General features: G+C 52.6%; 1 protein-coding gene across 1 annotated transcript; it reads right to left on the bottom strand.

Annotated features, from left to right (window-relative positions):
- Nucleotides 1–631: 631 nt before the first annotated feature.
- SELE (selectin E) lies at nt 632–8,230 on the bottom strand. The gene is made up of 12 exons (XM_054587558.1): nt 8,194–8,230; nt 6,923–7,309; nt 6,298–6,405; nt 5,771–5,956; nt 4,789–4,974; nt 3,672–3,860; nt 2,864–3,052; nt 2,540–2,728; nt 2,162–2,338; nt 1,603–1,713; nt 799–820; nt 632–689 (listed from the first exon to the last, which is right to left on the bottom strand). The coding sequence occupies exons 1-12, from the start codon at nt 8,228–8,230 to the stop codon at nt 632–634; spliced, it is 1,839 nt and encodes a 612-aa protein (XP_054443533.1).
- Nucleotides 8,231–20,239: the final 12,009 nt, after the last annotated feature.

The raw sequence follows: 20,239 nt of genomic DNA, 5'->3' as shown, positions 1-20,239 counted from the left end.
TGGGAGATGTGAAAATAGAGGAAAGGCGGAGGCGGGGTGGGGGAGTCAGGATGTGTCAGAAGTCTGTGCTTTCGGCTCACTTTTCTATAAACCTAAAATTACACACAAAAAGGTATTACTTTAAAAACTCTATTTGGAGGAGACGTGATCCTTCCAAATTCTCAAAAAGCGGAGCAGAGTGGTGAAGACCACAGACCCTAGAACGAGACTGCCCAGGTTTGAATCCTGGCCACGCTGCTTCACTAGCTCTGAGATTTAAGCAAGTTACTCAGCTTCCCTGAACCTCATGTTCTTTGTCTGTATAGCAACAAGCATAGTCAGAGCCCTTTCTCGTAGGATCCTTAGCTTAGAGCAGGTCCTAGAATATAGTAAGTTCCATATAGCGGTTAACTGTCCTCGTCATTATTATTAACTAAATGCACTGACTCAATCAAGGCCAGACCCTCGTTTCTTCCCTCTCCTTCTACAAATGAAGCCACACTTCCTCAGATGCCACGCGGGTGGCGATTCCCCACCCCCTCCCCGGAAACCGGCAGATTTGGAGGGCTCCCGAAGCAACAGGACACGTCATGAGGATATGTTCTCTCAAAGCCATGTGTGATGTCCAAGTCTTACCTGACGCCTTGTGGACTTAAAGTGACTCAGCGGGCACTTGGTAGGACCCGTTCGACTCCAGGCTTTGGCAGCTGCTGTGGGACACAGGAGAACACAGAGTAAAACACAAGCGTCCAACACGGAGGGAGAGAACTGGCGGGGGGAGTCCATTCAAGGGCATGCGGGGTACAGGGTGCAACTTACCTGGCAGGGACGAATTTCTTTGCTGCAAGAAAAAGACAACGATTAGTTTGGACTGAACCACTTTGAAGGACACCTCACATCCCAAAACAGTCTGACTCTATTCATCTTCAGGAGTTGCAAACTCAACACCTTCGGGGGCCCCCCGTATAAACAGAGCGCAAACAGCCTGGTGGTGACCGGGACGGGGGCGGGGGCGGGGGCGTGCAAAGGGGACCCTCCCTGCGGCGGGTGGGGGCGGGCGGCCGCTTCTGACACAAGCCGGTAGCTGCAGACTCGGCCGCCAGATTGCTCTCCCAGCGTTCCCCAGCAAGTCCCAGGTCGGGATGTCCTGTGAAAGCGCCTATTCGTAAACACCAGAACTTAATTCCCAAAGTGTTAACTATTCTGTAGGCCAAGAAAAGCACGTGTGTCACTGGATGTGTTTGTACATTCCCTCTGAAATGTTCCCCAATTTAAGCCCTTTTCCTAGTAAAAGTTCTAGCGCTGTTTCCCCCATTTTCCGGGGAGTGCCGACGCTGGCCGCCTGGCTGCTCAACGCCAGGGGTTTGTAAGATTCAACACGAATGGTGTTGCCGTGTTGTCCCAGGTTAGCACAGCTAATGCTTACACTTCCCAAAACTCTGCCCACTTTGAGTTTGCTGTGAACACTTTCTCTGAGACATCTGCTTAATTTAATGCAGTTTGTTATTTATCTAGTAACTAGATTGTAATTACTGTCTAAATCTGCTCAAGGGAACGTGACTCATCAGTGAGAACAAAATAATTCTCAGACATGTTTTCAGACGCATTTATAACTCCCCTCACCTTTGTTCCGAAGGCGTTTCACAAGCCAGAGGAGAAACGACGCTAGTGTCAGGAACGAGGTGCCAGCCGCCGAGAGTCCCACTGCCAAGGGCATGGTGGACGGGGCGGGAGCTGAGGAAACAGAAGGAAAGGACTGTCAGGAGGGTGAACGCACTGTAAAGTCTCCTTGTTCCGTTCATCTGCCCTCATCTCTGCACGCTGATTACGACTTACAGGGCGGAAGAGGTGCCTCCTTCAGGGTTGTAGCATAGACCTTTGGGTGCTGCATCGCCCTCTGCCAGGCAAGTTCTGGTGCCACTCTGTACCTCGATCCCTCTCTCTCTGTCCCTCTTCCAACTGTCAGAGTTCTACTCATTCGATCAACATGTCACCTCTTCCCTGTTCTCTAAATCCTCATAAAATTGAATATTCACCTGCTTATTGACCTGCCCAACCCGTCTGGCCTTTCTGGTTTGGGCGTAATGGACAGTTCATTATTTTAGCTGGACGACCCCCCTTCTTCGTGCGAACCCCCCTTCTTCTCGCTAACCCCGACGACGGCCATTGATGAGCGCTTCACCTTCACAGGTAGGCGGCGTCGCAGACCAGTTTCCCGTGGCGCCGCACGTCAGAGCCGCGGAGCCGTTGAGCGTCCACCCGTCGGGGCACGCAAACGCGCACACAGCGCCGACCAGCGGCTCCCCGCGGCAGGTCATGTTCACCTTGCCAGGAACGGCCAGGCTCGGACATCGCACCCCTGCAAGCGACAGGGACCCGGGCAAAGGTTAAGGAAATGCCACTGGAAAACTTCTGGAACTGGCTGCGAAGTCAGCACCAAACGTAACTAATAAGCCCCAGTTCATTTTCAGCAGGTAGGAAATTAGGGTCATGCCCCCTGGGGCCCACTGTGTTCAGCACCGTGAGAGCCCTCGCCCTGTAAGTCCGAATTTGGTCTCACCTTGGCAGGAGGGGACCTCCTGTGTCCACTCTCCCTGGGATGTGCACTCCAGCTGAGCCGATCCTTGTAGTTCGAAACCTTCCCAACAGCTGAAGGCACAGGACGTCCCGTAGGTGAAATGTCCAGCCGGGGCGTGGCTACAGCTCACCCAGCCGCTCTGCAGCTCTCGGACCGAGTCGCATTTCACAGCTGGAAGACAAGGGAAGCACGTGAGAGGCGTGTCTGTCAGGCAGCAGCAGGTCTCTCCAAGGCACCAAGTCCCTGGCTCCTCAACAGTTTTTTTTTTTTTTTAATCTTAACAGAAAATAAAAACAAAAACTGTACCTTCGCACGTGGGCTCCTCACTGTCCCACTCCCCCGTGAGGCCACAGTGGAGAATTGTGGGTCCTTTCAGCACAAATCCTTCCTGACAGGAGAACTCACAGCTGGACCCCATTTGGAAACTTCCAGAAGCACTGGGAGCACAGTTCACGTGGCCTCTCTTGGGGCTGGATAAGGCTTTGCACTGGGAGGCTGAAACACCAAACTGGCGGTCAGAAAATGTCGCCACAGAAGAGGGGACTCCCTGGCATCGGACCGAGTGAACCCCGTTCATTGTGGACAAAGACGCGCTCAGAGGACTCAAGACTCTTCATTACTCCCTGGACAACTGGGAAGAGCTGGGGTTTCTTTGAATTCCAATCCCTTATTGACAGTGGCTCTAATGAAAGAGTGGCTTTAAAATGAATTAAATTTTGGTGCTCAGGTGTGTGGTAAGGGTATCTTTATATCTGACACTGCAACTGAGACACCCTCGTCACTGCTAGTTACAAGCGCTCTCCGAGGAAAGGCACAACAAGGGTGTCAGCATCGAGTCATGTTCTCAAGATCCTACTTTTCAAATGTTCTAATAGGATTTCCCATTTGCTACGGACGTCCGCCTCTCTGGTGCCTGCGTCTACAACGCCCCAGCAGCGCTGCACAGTTAGAGAACCAGCAGGGCACTTGCTCTCCTCACACACAATCCTTCCCCTCACGGAGCCTCCGGACATAAGATGAGTGTCGCGCACTGAATCCAATCTCCACAGGTGAGGCAGGCAGCTGCCCGCGTTTTGGACGGCTGCCCTTTGAGGAAGGGAGAGTTGGGACTCACCTGCGCAGACCGGCGCTTCCTGCGTCCACCGCCCTTGAGCAGTGCATTCAACCCGCGCCGGCCCCTGCAGCAGGAAGCCTTCGTCACAGGTGAAGCTGCAGGACGGCCGGAAGGTGAAGTCCCCGGCAGGAGCGTGGCTGCAGTTCACTAGGCCATTCTGAAGATCGCCGATGGCACCGCACGTCACAGCTGTAACACACAAGCCCACCCATTTACGTGAGTAGGTCTGGCTTGGCCGCTGTGGAGGGTAGGACTCATAAAATGGCACTGGTCCAATTAAGATGGCATAAAGTCCATAAAGCAAAGCGGAGTCACATATAAGTGACTCCAGAAAAATGGCTGTCGGTCAGCCATGACACTTCGGTTCAAGAGGGAAACTACCTAAGTCATGCCAGCCACGCCTGGCAAGGAGACACACCTGAGATGTCGGCACACGTGGTCAGGGAGCCGCATCTGCAGACCAGAACCACCATAGACAGGCTCCCGGGGAAATCCCCCACCTGCCATCAGGGGCGCCAAGGCACTTAACAAAAGACCAGGAGGGTGGAGCCCACCGCTCTCAAGGTACAGCCGAGGCAGCTCCAACCACTGCGGAGACGGCCGAGCTCCCCCTCCCGAGCGCGGCTCCGCGCCACGCCGAGCTCCCCTGGCATCGGCCGCCGGAGGCTCCGCCCTGCCGGACTGGGGACCTCGCCTGCCCTGCTGCCCCCCGGGCTCTGGAGGTCCCTCCCTGCAGGACGCTGACGGGCCCCCTCGCCCCCCGTGCTGTGTCCCGGACCCGCAGCCTGAGGCTCTGGGACTCGGGCTCGTTATCCCCCGTGGGTTGCTGTGTGTGTGATGTTTCTCTTAGACTGACAGAGTGAGAGTAGGACACCAGTGTACGTTCCTGTTCTACTTTGCGTGAACTGCATTCAGCAAAAGCTGAGTGAACAGCACAGTGACTGCGTGTGGCTCCTGTCTGTTTCTCGGGCGGGCCGCTCAGCAGGCGGCGCGCCGAGCCCCGCGCCCGGCTGACTTACAGGAAAGGCCGTATCCGAGTAGACGCGCGGGACAGCCGTTTAAGGATAAGCTGAGAAAAAAGGCATTTGCAGTAAACCTTGACAGGGAGCTACGCTACCTGCACACGTGGGCTTCTCGCCGTCCCAGGTCCCAGACGAGGTGCACTGGAGGCTCCGGGGCCCCACCAGCTCAAATCCCTCCACACAGTCAAAGGCACAGCTTGTGTTCCACGTCAAGCTCCCGGGGCTCGGGGCGCAGTCCACGAGTCCATGGGCGGGACTCGTCAAAGCATCGCACTCAACCACTGGGGATCGGAAAGAGCACCATGGATTTAAGGGGTTGGCACGTGCACCTCCTATGGGATTCGAGTTCACAACGGAGCGAGGAGGCTGCTCTAGAGGGTCGACCCCAAAGCCTGCCGTCCACTCCTGGGGACACGCACACCCACGGTAAAGCTTTTAGGCTTTTTCCATGGATATTTTCATCTTTTCTGGTTTTCACTTTGACTGTGCTGAGTGCTCTCTGATCTATTGTCTCACATTTCTCACCAGGTCTCTGATCTGTTTTACATAAGCCAAAAATGAAGAGAACACAAATCCTAAGGCCGATTTCTGGCAAATTGTGATTTAAAAAAAAAAACAACTCAAGGTGACATACAAGAGACACTCATTTATTTTAACCCAATAGTCCTAGAGGCAAGAATTTTTATCTCTGGCTTGGAAGATAAAACGGAGAGAGAAAAGGAGGTACTGAGACCTCTTATCACTGCCCTGAGAGAGCCTGTGGTTGAAGTTAAACAGGGAAAGGAGAGGAGAGAGTCCCTCGGGGCCCAGCGCATCCTCCCAGAGTTTTGTGCGCTCTCTTAGGGGCGGCCAGAACTTCCCAAACGCTCACGTCCTACACAGAACAGAAACCTCTTTCGCTTTAAGCCGGCACTGCCCTGGCCATGGACATTGGCTGAGAGAAGACATTTCATTGAAAGGAGAGAAAGAACCTTGCCTAGAGTTTTGACAATGTTTCAAGTTGCGTAAAGAGCTAAGGCGAGGAGGGGCGCCCTGCAGAAGGCCGCGTGTGTCCTCGTGCCCGCGGGAGGGACGTACCTGTGCACCCTGGGAAGGGTGTGCTCCACTCCCCGGAGGCGGCGCACTGTGGGGCGGCGGAGCTGCTCGGCCGGTAGCCTTCCACGCAGCTCACCGTGCAGGAGGAGCCGTAGCTGAAGTTCCCCCAGGGGTGGGTGCAGACCAGGCTTCCATGCTCAGGGTCTTCCTGGGCCGGACAGGTCACAACTGAAAAGGGACAGAACAAGTCAGCTCTGCTCCTTTCTCAGCTCATGGAAGGCGGGAGGGGCCTGGGGAACGTCAACAACTGTGCGCTGAGGGTTTCCTGAAGCCAATGCATTTGCACTGGTTCACATAGCCATAACCACAAGCCTAGGACATCAGCTCTGTCCTCACTGTCATTTGACAGTGAGAAGCGGGGCGCCTCAGAGCTTAACCACCTGGTCACAGTGCCGTCCCCGGGGGGCGACTCCGGGATCTGAACCTGGAGGCTCTGACTTCCCAGGCTCAGCCCTCCGTGCCAGCCCCGGCCTCCCTCAGCCCCCGGGGAGAGGGCACGTCAGACTTACCTTGCTCACACTGGGGCCCAGAGAAGCCGGGGTGGCACTGGCAAGTGTAGTTGTTGACGGTCTCCACGCACTCCCCGTGGCCGCTGCAGGATGTGGGCGTGCAGGCAGCTGTGGAAACACAGTCCGTGATAAGGAGGCGGGGTTCCTTGGACGGGGTCAGCAGTGTGTGACAGAGGCCGCACCAAGGACATGGGGTGCCAGAGACTTGAACCGAAGCGCTTCACAAAGTGCCAAAGCCAAGCTATAGCTCCGCTGCTTAAACCTTGGTGTCACACTACGGACGGACCCCAGGGCGGAGCTGCCCCCGGCTCTGAGGGCAGAAAATTCACGCTGTCACAGCCTCTGAAGACAACCTCTGTGGCCCCCTGCCACAGACAAACCAAACTAAAAAGCGCACTGCATGCGTGCAGGCACCCTCTACACATGCAAAGACCTAAACATGCAGGCGCATGTACATGCATGCACAGATATCTGCACAGAGGAGCGAAGAGGCACTTCGCCAGCCACACAGAGCGTGTGAAAGCCAGGCCTCTGAGAAGAGAGCAGCGTGGCAGAGGCCCCGGGGCCCACAGCCGGCAGCGGCCCGCCCCAGGCGCCCCCGCCCCCGCCGCCGCCGAGCACCCACCTGTGTAGCACAAGGCGAGCTTCTCCTTGCTGCACCTCTCGTCGTTCCACTTGCCCGAGTCCTTGTCCCGCCTGATGTAGATCTCCACGCAGTCCTCATTCCTCTGCCCGTTGTTCGGCTCCCCGGGGGCCCAGTTGGTGGCCTCCTCCGTCAGAGCCTTCTGGGTCCCGATCCAGACCCACTGGTCGTTGATCTTTCGGATCCCGATCCAGTAGTAGCTCGACGAGTAGTTGAACGTGGCGTTCAGGTATTTAATCTCTTCCTGGTTTTGAATGGCCACCAGGTGGGTGTACTTCTGCTGGCAGTACGCGCTGGCGGCGTCGAATGTCATGGGCTCCTCGGAGGCGTGGTAGGTCCAGGCTCTGCCCTCGTTAAACAGGAGAAGCACTAAGGGGGGAAGCCGTGAGGAGGGAGACAGTTTAGCCATCATTTGACTCTGTTAACTGGGCTCCCCCCGTGCCCCACCCACTATTCTTTTTCTATTTTTTACTGCGGTAAATGCCATTGAACACCTTAATCACTTTAAATGTGCTGTTCAGGGGTATCAAATACATTCGAAATGTCGGACAACCATCAGCCCCATTCATCTCTGTGACTCTTCTCACCTTATAAAACTGAAACTTTGTGTCTATTAAACTAGAGCTCCCCTCCGCCTCCCCCAGCCCCCGGCGACCGCCGCCCTGCTTTCCGTCCCTGCCACCGGCACTACGCGAAGTCTCTCTCACAGGTGGAATTACACAGTGGTTCCAGGGCTCTCTGTGGTCTTACTGCTGCTGCGGCAGAGTGGAGAGGACTCAAGTCTTGTTTGCCTTTTCCAAAGCTGGAAGGCGTTTGGATAGAGAACCTTGCGTTTACTGTGCATTTTCTTTTTCGGCCGACCCTCCCCCTGGGGAACTCCTCTGCACCCACCCGCCATCTCCTACGAGCACACCCGCCTCACAGCGGACAGTGATCCGGGGAACTAAGCGCCCTTGAGCGCCACCAGCACTGTCTGAGGCACTTTGCATGACCATGACACCGGACCCTCACAGGGCCCCTAGCACATAGGTATGTTGTGATCAACACCTGACACGTAAGGAAACTGAGGCACAAAGAGGGAAATAGCACCTAGTCCGGGGCATAACACGTTGCGAGGAGAGGCCAGGGAGGCTGCTCAGCCCCGCAGTGCGCTGGCTGCCTGCCCACGAGGAATAGTTATTGTGTCCAAAATGCTACTGGCGCCAGGGGTGGTGGGCGGGAGACTCCCGCTCTGACCGAAGGCATTGACTTACCCAAGGGGAGAGCAGAGAGAAGCTGGGACGCAGTCATGGCTTCAGGAGTCCTTTCCGTCAGAAAACCGGACCTGAAATGCTTTTCGGAGGAGAAAAAGTACAAAATGAATAGGAGAAGGAAACCCCAGGTAGTCAGTTGCTCATGCCATTCTACAGTGATGTTTGAGGTGGCACCCTAAAACTTTAGGTCACAGGCTCCAGTGCCACCATCTTTATGTGAAAGAAGTTTACATGCATGGAAAGGAAAGGCAAAGCAAATCTTTCATCGCTAACGTCGAAGACGTCTTAACAAGTCTGAAGGGAGGAAGAGCTTGTCCAGCTCTGTCACCAGGCGGGTTTTATGCGTATCTGTCCGTATCGGTCACCTTGGCTTCATGGCCCGAGGCTGCTCTTGTAAAGACTTACGGGTTTGTGAAGAGGTTGTTTCCCTGTCTGGATCCCCGGCGCGTCCCCGCTGCTCTGGTAGTGCTGCTGTGGAGTCAGGCAAGAACGGTGCAGCCCTGCCCCTACCAGAGCCTTTTATAGGACAGCGGCTTCCTGTGAGTCACCAGACGGAGTGTCCAAACCCAGCGCTGAGGAATTCCCCGGCAGCAGCCAAAAAGTTTCCCGGGAATCTCCGTCACGCCGCCCCTCACTACGACGGCAGGAACTGCCCTCGGAACCAGCTCTCCTTTGCTTCGCGCCTGCTTATTTTATGTGAGTTCTATTAATGTGACATGACTGTGTGGCTTTTTAATCCACACAGCATAAAATCTCTGCCTTTAAAGAGTTCTGCGACTCTGCTGACGAGCAGCATCCCTTCTGCGGTTGTGGTAGTGATCGGAGTCTCGTAAATACACGCAAACCGGGAGTAGTGTTGTCCCGTGTGGACCACCAGCCTCCGTCGCCTTGTCCGGCGCTGTCTGTGATAGGTCCCCAGTGGCTTTCTCCCTTGCTCACACATCAGTCCAGCCCACACAAGGCCCACCCCCATGGACCGGCGCGTCCCAGGCGGACGCCGGCCCTCGGAGTCGCCCACGGCGCGCGCTGAATGACTAGAAATGGCACCTCTAACACTTACTTCGAATTGTGTCTCTTGCATTGACTGAGGGCTTACTCTGTGCCAGACCTGCCCTGAGTATTTTGCACACCCACCTATATGATTGTGGGACCCTCACAGTGGCCAGTGGACTGGGCACTCTCATCGTCCCCATTTTACAGAGGAGGAAACGGAGGCACCAAAGCGTTGGCTTTTCTCACCCACAGTGGGTTGAAACCCAGGCAGTCGATCTCCAGAGCCGAGCACCTTAGCTGCCACCCCCAACCCCGGCTGCTGTGGTCAGGCCCCCGAGGACCCCCTTCCACTCCCCCTCCCCGTTCCTCCCCGGTCTCCGGTCCTCCCTTGCCCTCCGCCGAGAGGGCTGAGCCACGCTGCCTTGGATCCAGAGACATGGAGGCAGGAAGGGAGCCCCGGACAGGGGACAGGGGCTGCCGAGAGAGCAGACCCAGGTCCTCAGCCCGCGGGGAGACAGCGGACGAGGGACCGGCGAGGCGGGCTGAGCTGGGCCTGGGGAGGAGGCTGTTGACCCCTTCGCCACTAGCCCTAGGCGACCCTGGTTCAAGAGCAAGTTCTCTCTGCGGCTAAAGGAAAAGTGATTATTTTAAATGTGACTAGAGAGAACTTGAGGGAGAAAACCCAGTACTGGAAGGAGGGATAAGAGAAATGGTGGGGGGGGGGGTGGATATGTGAGTAAAGGCAATTGATTATCATTATTACCACCACTACCAGGGGTCTGATATTCCAAACCCACTCACAGTCGTCCCAAGTTCTCCCAGCGAGAGGCCCTGAGGCTGGGTCTGCACGTGGGTGCAGGGGGCAGGGGTCTTTCCTCAGGCTCCAGGGCGGCTGAAAGGCAGGGACAGACCCGGCCGCCGCTCACAGAGAGGCCCCAGCACAGTGAGGGGCGGGAGTGGGGGCAGCCGGACCGTGGTCTCGTCACTGCGTTCTCTGCCGGGGCCTGACGGGCGCAGCCGCTGGTTGGGGTCAGCAGCGCGTTGAAGAGGAAACGGTGAGAGTTGAATGGGTGGGGATGTTGAATCTTATCTCTTTCTCCCCCAATAAGCCAATTTCCCCCAGTAACATGCTGCTTGGAGGGGTCCCAAGGCCCCACTGCGTCTCCCAAGCTCTGACGACGCAGCCCACTGTCCCTGCTCAGTCTCCCCGCTCCCCGGCTTCCTGTGGGCCCCTTACAGTCCCCACCTCAGGGGAGACACAGAGAAAAGGTTGGAGGACAGAACGGACGGCCCCAGCCAGGCGCCACCCGGGGCACCCGCCTCGGAGGCACTCCCTTTCCGGTCCCGCAGCGCCCCTTTCCTGGAAGCTCCCTGCCCTCTGCTCCGCAGCCTCGAATGGGGGGCCAAGGACGTGGACCGCTTTGTCTCTGTGCCCGGGCCCGTTCATGCCCTGCTTCATGGTGAAGGGGCACCCCCGAGGGATGAGGGAGCCAGAGGGAGGACGCTGGGGGCTCCCAAGACAGATGCTGGTTGAGCCCTAGGCACCCTATACTCCACACCGTCACTGCCCAGGGACAAATAAAGCTACCGACAGGAGCAGGTTTGGCTTTCGTGGAAGCAGCACTGGCTGGGAGCGCAGTACTGCTGGCAGGAAGTGGGCTTTGGCTCCTTGTGTGGACTGGGAAGCTTGAGGGGGGCCCTCTCGCCTTCCGAGGTCCTTGGCCCCCCCACCTCTGGGCAGTGTTGCTGGGCGCTTGTGTTTGAAAACCTTGGTACTTTGCTCCCAAAGTCTACTCTGCTGGCGTCTCCAGCACTTCTGCAGCGTCGAAGGAACGGGGCAGAAATCCCAATAAAGTGTCAATTCTCTTTGCAGAATGCACAGGCGGTGTTTCCTGCACCCCCAAAATTGTGAAGTAGTGTTAATATCAGTGCACTGTCACGGCGTAGAATGGTGTCCCTTGTCTGACTAACCTATGGGCATGTTTCATGGAAAACTGGTTTGGCCCCTTCTAAACGCAGTCCTCGGGAAAGCTTGCTCGCTCGTTCGGGGTTTGTAGGCACCTTAGGACGCCTGAGTCAAGCAGGAGCCCTGGACAGTCTTGGTCTGCGCTCCCAGGCCGGGGAAGAGAAAGCCCCTCAGATTCCCTTCATGTGAAGAAGACTAACTGTGAGCTCCTGCAAAATGCATATCTTCAGGTCCAGCACTCAGAGAGCCTGACTCAGGAGGTCTAGGGTGGGGCTCAGGGACCTGCTCTTTAAATGCACACCTCAGCCCTGGTTGGTGGTGCAGCTCAGTGGATTGAGCACCGGCCTGCGAACCAAAGTGTTGCCAGTTCAATTCCCAATCAGGGCATGTGCCTGGGTTGCGGGTCAGGTCCCCAGTAGGGGGCACGCGAGAGGCAACCACACGTGGACGTTTCCCTCCCTCTCTTCCTCCCCTCCCTTCCCCCTCCAAAAATAAATTAAAAAAACCTTTTAAAAAATAAAAATAAATGAATACCTCAGGTGATTCTGGTATGGATGCCCATGTCCTACCACACTTCGGGATATATTGGCCCAGGGCCTCCTAATTCGGGAGAGACTATCCAGAAGTCCCTATGGCTGGTGCTTAGATACAGGCGACAGGCTGGCTGCAGTGACTCCCAACACCCTCTCTGCTGGAGGAAGGCTAGAGGCCCCATCGGTAACGGCGCTGGGCAAATTCAAGAAACATTCATGAAGAGTGGGTGTTTTGCATTCTTACACACAGGAAGTCAATGGTTTGTAGCCAAAGACAGAGGGTAGCTAACGTGAGTACATAGCAGGTTACTCTCTTTCCTCCTCTCGAATCAGAGAAAAAATTAAGTTTCTGAATTTCCCTTTCTAAACTTTCTAGGTAAGACTGAAATCATTTTAATATGTTTCTTTGCTTCTGCTTTGGCAGAACCTTATCTTGAAGCTTCCGTTTTCTGTTTTGGGATCTAAAGAATTAACTAAGGGGAATATCTCCAAAGTGAGCCAACTCCTCCGGAGAATTCCCAAGGCGGGGAAGCAAGCGCGGGCAGGCGGGCGGGCGGTGGCGCGCGGGCCTTTCCTGAACACCACCAGACTGCGGCGGCAGCTGTGCCTGGGGAAGGCGGCCGGGTTTGAGAAAACCCCCGCGCATTCTCCTTGGCTCCGGCGCGGCTTGTTTTGTAAGTCAGAAGCCTCTTGCCAGATTATTATTATCCCCATATCAGAAAACTGTGGCCTCACGACCTTTTGAACAATAAGAGACCGCTGCTTTATACTAATTAGCTCTGTGACTTGGAGCAAACCTTTTTTTGTCTCTTGAAGACTCCAGTTTCCCGTGTGGGAACCAGAGGGGTTCGACTCCAGTCCCTTCCAGCTGTCACACACCATGACGTGACGTATCAACACCGGCCAAGATGCTGCTTTAAATCCAAGTGTGTGTTCTTTCCCCTTGGAGTGAGGTGTTCAGCAAATCGTGAACAAGGACGCCATCTCCAGAGCGCCTATGGAGCACCAAGCACTTTCTGGGCATTACCTCCTACAGGTTTCTCCAAACGAAAGGCAGACATTGTTCATTCTGTTTGGCAGAAGATGCAACACAGGCCCAGAGACGTTAAGTCGCTTGCCAGCATGTCCCTTTCTGTCGTTCATAAATGGCCAGGCAGAGATTCAGATCCGTGTCTGTGCTGTTCTGGGGCCCATGTCCTTTGGGCTGGCTTCACGCCTGCTTAGTCTGAAACCTCAGGAGGAAAGTGTCCCTGAGCTTTTGCATTAAAAAAGAAAGAAAGAATGAAAAGGTATAGCAACTTCCTTGGCACCCTGCACCCCTCCCCGCCCCGGGGGCTCAGTGTCTTAAGCTGGGTTCCTTCCAAAGGAGACCCTGAGACAAGCGTGTGGGTGCAAGTCTTGTATTGGGGGTGACCCCAGGAAGCGAAGAGGCGAGAAGGGAGAGGAAGGGGCGAACGAAGTGGGTGCTAAGAAGCAGCTCACCCCCGGGCGACACCGCAGGGTCCCCAAGGGCGCGCCCACCCACCGCAGGCAGTGGGCTGAGGGCGGGCTTAACTCCCCAGCGGATTCCGGGGGCCAGAGAAGGCCCCCTGCTCGGGAGTTGGCAGGAGTTTGCAGCTGGAAACGACGGGATCTGCCTTTGGTTTTTAAGGGGCGAGGTGCTCGGGACAAGATAGGCATTGGTTTTCTGCTGTCGCCACGACCAAGTGCTACAGATCTGAAGGCTGAAAACAACCCGAGTTTGTTATTTCTCAGTTTCTGTCGGTCGGAAGGGCAAGGCGGTTTCTCAGCCGGTTTCTCTGCTGTGGGGTTTACGTTGCCAGGTTCAAGGCGTCAGCCAGTTAGGCTCTTCTTGGAAGACTCTAGGAAGATTCCGCTTCTGGGGTCGTTCATGTTGTCGGCAGAATCCGGCTCCGTGTGGTTGTAGGACTGAGGTCTCTGTTCCTGCGATGGCTGTTCCCACCTGTATGTCCTGGCCCATGCCAAACCTTCACCTTCCAAACCAGCAAGGGCAGGTCGAGTCTCTCTCTTCAGATCTCTCCAGCTTCCCTTTCTGCCAGGCTCCACTACTTCCGCCTCTGGGATCACAGTGCTCACCCAGACAATCCAAGATAACCTCCCCACAGAGTCAGTGTATGAACGACCTTAATTCCATCTGCGAAACCCCTTCCCAGCAGCGCCTAGGTTAGTGTTTGATTGGATAACTGAAACAAAGGAATCTCAGGGGGACATCATTAGCATCCTGCCTACCAGGGTGTGCCCTTACCTGTATTTGCCGTGTATAATGCGCACCCATGTTTTTGTGCGCATTATACATGGTGTTATTATACCCATAGTATAGAATCATTATACCCGTGTACAATGGATACCCTTATTTTTCCCTCAAAAATTTGGGTAAAAAAGTGCACATTATACACGGCAAAATACAGTAGTCACAGAGCTACAATCCTGGAGCAAGGCGAATGGCCTGCCTAAACTGGCACTGGTGTGCAAAGACCACTTCTGTGGTGATATTTTCAGACTTGGTGCTTATTGCAGCACCTCTGCCAAGAAGTGGGCCCGACGTCCCGAATCCAGGGCTGGTCCAGACCTTCGAGCGGAGATGAAGGTACAGAGCAGAGGACATGTGGCAGTGCCCTGCCCACACACCCCGGCACTCTCGTCCCCCCGGGTGGCCCTGCTCCAGGAGTATTCACATCCCATCTCTTCCTTTGCTCTGGGGACTGAGGTCACATTCACGGACACTTCATTTTGCCGGTCCTAGTAGCTGAGTAATAATTATGATTATTAACATAGCAGCCGCCATTGAAGGGTTGCTTCATATTAGAGACAATATCAAGAACTTTACCAAGTCCTCTGGCCATCTTAACAGGAGTCGGGTGTTACTGTCCCCTCCCCTGGAGGAGGCCACTGAGGCCCTGAGGGTGTCAACCCCATGCCTGGGCACCCCTGGGGGGAGAGGGGGAGGTCAGAGGTGGGACGGAAAACGCTCTGACTCCTAGTTTGGTCACCTGAGATCCTTAACAACGGCTGACCCCTAACAATGTGTACAAAAGAAATAAAATATAAATAAAGGCCACGAACCTATTTTCCTTTTTAAATTACTTTTTTTAAAAATGAAGGCCTTGGAGTATTTGGTTTTCTTCCTCCTCTTTCAAATTCTCCCTGTGGTTTTAAGAATGCGCAGGTGGCGCTGCCCAAGAGGGGCTGGCCAGTGGGCCTCTGCTCAGAGGCGACCATGTTTACTTTCTGAGATGGGTCACTGCAGCCTTTTATTTTATTTATTTTATTTATTTTATTTTACTCTCCTCCCTCTCTGCCTCTGCGAAGTTACTGTTTATTTCCTGGCTTGTGTGATATCCCTGTGAAACAATGTTGCCCAACCATAAAACAGAACTTTGTTCCTCTGAGTTGCTCTAAGATGAAATAGAGAAGGGCTGGTCCATGATACGGAGTCATTTTCCAGTCTGTGATGTTTGTTATAATTCCGTTTCACTTATTGTCCATTAGTTGCTGGTGTTCAAATGTTTGTTTGTTTGTTTGTTTGTTTTCTGATGTCCAGACTTTTGCTGAAAAGGGGGTCATTTAGGAACCACTAGGAGGCCTTCTCACAGAGTACGTTATTTGTTGTTACCCTCCGCCCCCGACTCGGCCTACAGGTAAACATCTGTTCGTGTGTTCTACCCATGGGCTTCCAGCCGGCGTCGTGGAAAGCAAGCGTGCATTCCTCTCTCCTCTCTACTTCAGTGTTTCACAATACAGAGGCGGAGAAGCGGCTGGGAGAGGCTGCCTGCCGGCCACCGCAGCACCTGCTCCCCGCAGACTGGGCACCCGTGCGGCTCTGAGAAGCTGCGGGAGGGCCTTGCCCGCCTCCCCGGTCACCCCAGGGCCGCAGGCAGGCAGGTCTCGGGTGAACAGAGAGCCGCACCACTGCGCCACATCCCCACGCTGAAAATAAGGAGGCTCAGCTATCAGATATGTAACTAAAACTTTTTTCTGTTTAAAGGCAGTAGACGTTTTCTCTCAAAAAAAAAAAAAAATCACTCCAACCTAGAGCGTTTGCAAACCGTCCCTAAAATATTGCAAATCTATAGAATATGTTGAACCTCTGCAGCTCAGTCTGGGAAGTTGCGACCTTCATACCAAAACCGGGCAATGTTGGCTCGAGGTCAGGAAACCAACCTCTTTTATGATGAGGACATCATGAAAGAAGAGCCCCAAGGAGCCCGGGCCTGAGCTGCCACCCTGGGGTGGCTCTCTGCGTGTGTGTCGCTGTGTCTCCTTCACAGACATGGCCATTTATCTGTGACGCAGGAGCTACTACGGTGGTTGGCCGCGTCCCCTTCACCTGGCTTGCCAGAGTGCCTGGTTGGAAGTTTATGTGGAACAGCGCATCCAGGATAGCGGAGTGACCCATCTTCCAGGAAGGAGCGCCTGCACAATGCCCAGAAAGGGGAGGGGAAGAGGGCTTGGGCGGGCTTTCAGAGCGGAATCTGCTTGCTGTCTGCAGCTTGGCTTCCTTGGCCTTTGATTGTTAGAGGTTCCTCTCCTTGTTGAACAATGTTGACTTTGGAGAGAAAACAGAGCTTGAAAACCCACAGGTCCTCCTCTGGAGAGTGTTACAGGAACAGAGAGGGCGATTTCACGGAGCCAGCAAGGCCCGGCCTCTGCCTCTAGAGATAGGAGGGGAGGAAGAGCTGAACAATGGAGCTGCGAGAAGCTCGGACTTATCGCTCGATCTCCTGAAAAGATGTCTCCGGTCAGTCTGGCTGAAGGTAAAGGGCATGGAAGCATCTTTATCTATGATTTTTGACAAGTGGAATGTTTCCCTTAATTAAGAGTGCCTTGCCCGACTCAGGGAAATGAAAGACTTTCTCCGATATGAGCGGGCCAAGATCCCCAGGGATGACGCTCCGGAGAAATAAAGCCATTAGCTGGAGCTGTCAGACGTGAGTCACCTTCCCCCCTTGAAATATCCAGAAGACTGGAGCAAAAGTACATTCTTTGTCTAATAGATAACTGACTAAGGTGTTCGCTTTGCTAAATTACTGGGAAGCAGCGTGGAATACAAGGAAGACCTGGTATTGCAGTTATGCAAATCAGCTGGACATTGTCACAAACTGGTGGTGTGATCTTGAGCGCAGGTATTCAGTCTCTGGGAACTTACGGTCTAACGTCTATGAAATAGTGTGGCGTCTATAAAATGGGAATTCTTTCCACATTGCAGTGCTGAGTTCTTTTGAAAAAGCAAAAACGGGAGAGCTAATATGAATGGAGCACTTGGCGTATGCAGTCACTCAATACGTAGCACCGCATAAAATACTACTTGAAACACTGATGTGAGATTTAGCTGTTCAGAGAGGATCGGCCAAAGCTGGCTATGCAAGATGGCGACTGAGAATTGGCCTGGCCTTTAGGGCAGAAATAAATAACTGTCAGCAAAGCCTCAGTCCTCAAAGAAGAGTCTTGACCAGTCTGGGCAGGTGGGAAGAGCCCAGGCCGGCGGGGAAACAGGCCCTGAGTTGAGTGAAGGAGGAGGAGGAGGAAGTACTGCCCATAGGAAGGCGGTCAGGCCCTCCGGGGGCTCTGGGGAGGGTGGGCTGAAGCCTAGAAGGTGAAGTACACACGTGACCTTCCTGAGATGGGATCCAAGCATTTCCAGAGTCCCCAGTTGTGTAAATACCAACACGTCAAGGGCTTACAGAATATGATCCATGGGGCACTGTTTTCTGGAGAGGAGAAAAGAATGCCATAGTCAAATAACTTTGGAAACATTGCATAAGACTCTTCTGGAAGAGTCTCAGTGATACATGCTAGCATGGGAGAGGCGGAGAAGTCCCTCAGAGTAGAACTGTGCTTCGTGTCTGTCCAGCAATATTCCCCTCGTCTGCTTCATTATGGATGCTTCCCCCCCCATAACGCCATTCTCTGACATACCTCTAAGAGTATAAAAAATGTATATGCACTAGGTTATTCATTACGGCATAATTTTTAATAGCAAAACCCTGGAAACTCTAAATTTAAGCACATAGCATTTACCTGTTTTTCAAAACCTATGTGGATATAATTAAGACATACAGAGCCCTAGAGAAAATGACTGACTCACTAGTTAGGGGGCATTCTAACCAGTATACACTTGCCTTTTTGTGCGCTGTGTATTTAAGTCAAATTCGAGTCTCAGAAAAATCATGTTACTGAATGTCAGGTCCATTCAATACTCAAAGCTGCAAATACTGTCTTTGTCAGCCCAGGCTTCACGCTATAGACAAGCTCCTATAAACACTGGCCTTCCTCTGTCAAAAGCTGTCCTGTTGACGAAAATAAGGGAAACATTTTGTACAAGGAAAAGCTTGTCTTTGCTTCCCACCTGCGTAAGCAGAAATGCAAGCTGTTTTCTATCATCTGTTCCATCTATGCTACAACTTTGGGTGCTGGCGTAGACACTCATTTTCCCTTTGCACATGGTCACGTCCAAGTTCAAGGGTGGAACAACATGTCTTGAGATTTCTTTTGTTGCCCTATTGGTCCCAAAAGAAATTTGGCTTTGCTTTTACAAAGTTCAGCATGGTATTATGAGAATTTCTCATAGCTAATCATTTTTAAAAACTGTTTTTTTTTTTTGTTGTTGTTATTTAGGTGTTTTAGGACTATGAAGCAGAAACTTCTTGTCTTAGAACAGGCTGCTTATAAATAGCTGCCTCTCTCAAAATGTTGTACATGTAAAAATTCCAAGGCAAATATGATATTTCCAGAGACTTAAGAGAACCAAAGAAAGTCCAAGGCAAAAAAAATTTTCTGTGTGTGTGTGTGTGTGTGCATATGCGTGTGTGTGTGTGTGTGTGTGTGTGTGTGTGTGTGTAGAGAGAGAGAGAGAGAGACATACACACACAGAAATGATAGGCGGTGGGTCACGGCTGGGCGGCTCAGTTGGCTGGAGTGTCGTCCCATACACCAAAAGGGGTGGGTTTGATTCTTGGTCAGTGCACATACCTAGGTCACAGGTTTAATCCCCAGTCGGGGGACATTCGGGAGGCAACCAATCAATGCTTCCTCTCTCTCTCTCCCTCCACCCCCTTCCTTTCTCTCTAAAAGTCAATAATCAAAATGATGGGAGGTGGGAGGGAGAAAGAGAACAGAGGCCCTGTGAGGGCACACCCCTGAGAAGCTGGTTTTCCATTTCAGAAGCTTAGTGGCACACTCTCGGAGAGACCGAGGGGACCTCCGGTTTCGTGCATTGCTGATGTGGATGGGAAATGGCGCCATCCTTAGGCTGAGGGATTCGGCAGCCTCTAGCAAAATGGCCCATACCCTCATTTTTTGAGCAGGCAATCCCACTTCTAGGAATGAGAGGTGAAGATAAACTTCAACAACATTCAAATACATACGCACAAGTTTATTCACCATGGTAGAATTTTAATAGCAAAATATTGTGAATGATCTAGATGCACCAAATAGGGGACTGGCTGAGTAAACTACGGCACATCCAGGTAACAAAGTGCTGTTCAATTATGTTGTCAATCCAGGTGCCCGGGAACATAGTACGCTACCTTTAGAATAAGAAAAGGGAAATAAGTATGTATGCATCTGCTGCTTATTTTACAATAATAAACACAAGAAAGGTAAATCAGAAACGAAGGAAATTGATTATCTCCTGGTGTCCATGGGGGCAGGGCAGGAAAGAAAGTATGAGGCTTTTTTCTCTCTCTCTCTATACACACACATATATGACTTTTGAGCCATAGTCATGTTTATATACTCAAAAATAAAGATAAAGTAACATGAGTAGCAAACAACACACCTAAAATTGCATGCAAACAGAAAATAATTGAACATAACAGTGTCAATAACATACACTCAGAAAAGAAAAGAAAGATCCCGTTCAAATACCAGTAGAACATAGTTCTTTAAATTGTACCTGCTCAGGGGATAAAAAGGACAAAAAGAACTACAAAAATATCTTGAACCTGAGCTTGTAGGATTTATTGGTACTCACCTTGCTATAATAATCCTGAAACTATTATTTGTACGTTATAAGATTGAATAAATGAACAAACCTATTGTTGTTATCGGCAACTAAAATTATCACTGTGAGAGAGAGGAAATATAAATGGGATTTGACAAATGAAAGCAAGAAAGACCCTGTGGGTGAGGGTACTCGTATAAACTTATTATTTAAAAAATATACCACCTACCTCTGCCGACTGACTGGGCCTAGATTTAGTGGTATCCTACTAAAGGTGAGCACACCTGTTGCCCAGAACTTGCTTTCTAACTGTTAGTCTTCACTGATAGGAACAAGGCCTCCCTGAGGAAATGACTGATCCAGCTCTGGGACAGGTGAAGTTCAAGGCGAACCTGGAATTTCTTGCAGTGCCAGAAAGAGGCAAGTGCTCAAAAACGTATGGGAACACGTCGAAAGATCACACAGGGCAGCTGGAAGTAACTCACACTGGCCAAATTAGGGACCATTTGGCATCAGAAAGAATATCAAGAACAATGGATTATAACACAATAAAAGGGATCCATGAGCCCACGGGTGAAGAAGGAGGGAGAA

This window comes from Pteronotus mesoamericanus, unplaced genomic scaffold (genome assembly GCF_021234165.1).
Source record: "Pteronotus mesoamericanus isolate MK-2021 breed Mesoamerican mustached bat unplaced genomic scaffold, CSHL_Meso_final scaffold_1186, whole genome shotgun sequence".
Lineage (NCBI taxonomy): Eukaryota > Metazoa > Chordata > Mammalia > Chiroptera > Mormoopidae > Pteronotus > Pteronotus mesoamericanus.
The sequence above is the reverse complement of the archived record's forward strand: the minus strand, read 5'-3'. Positions and strand labels throughout refer to the sequence as shown.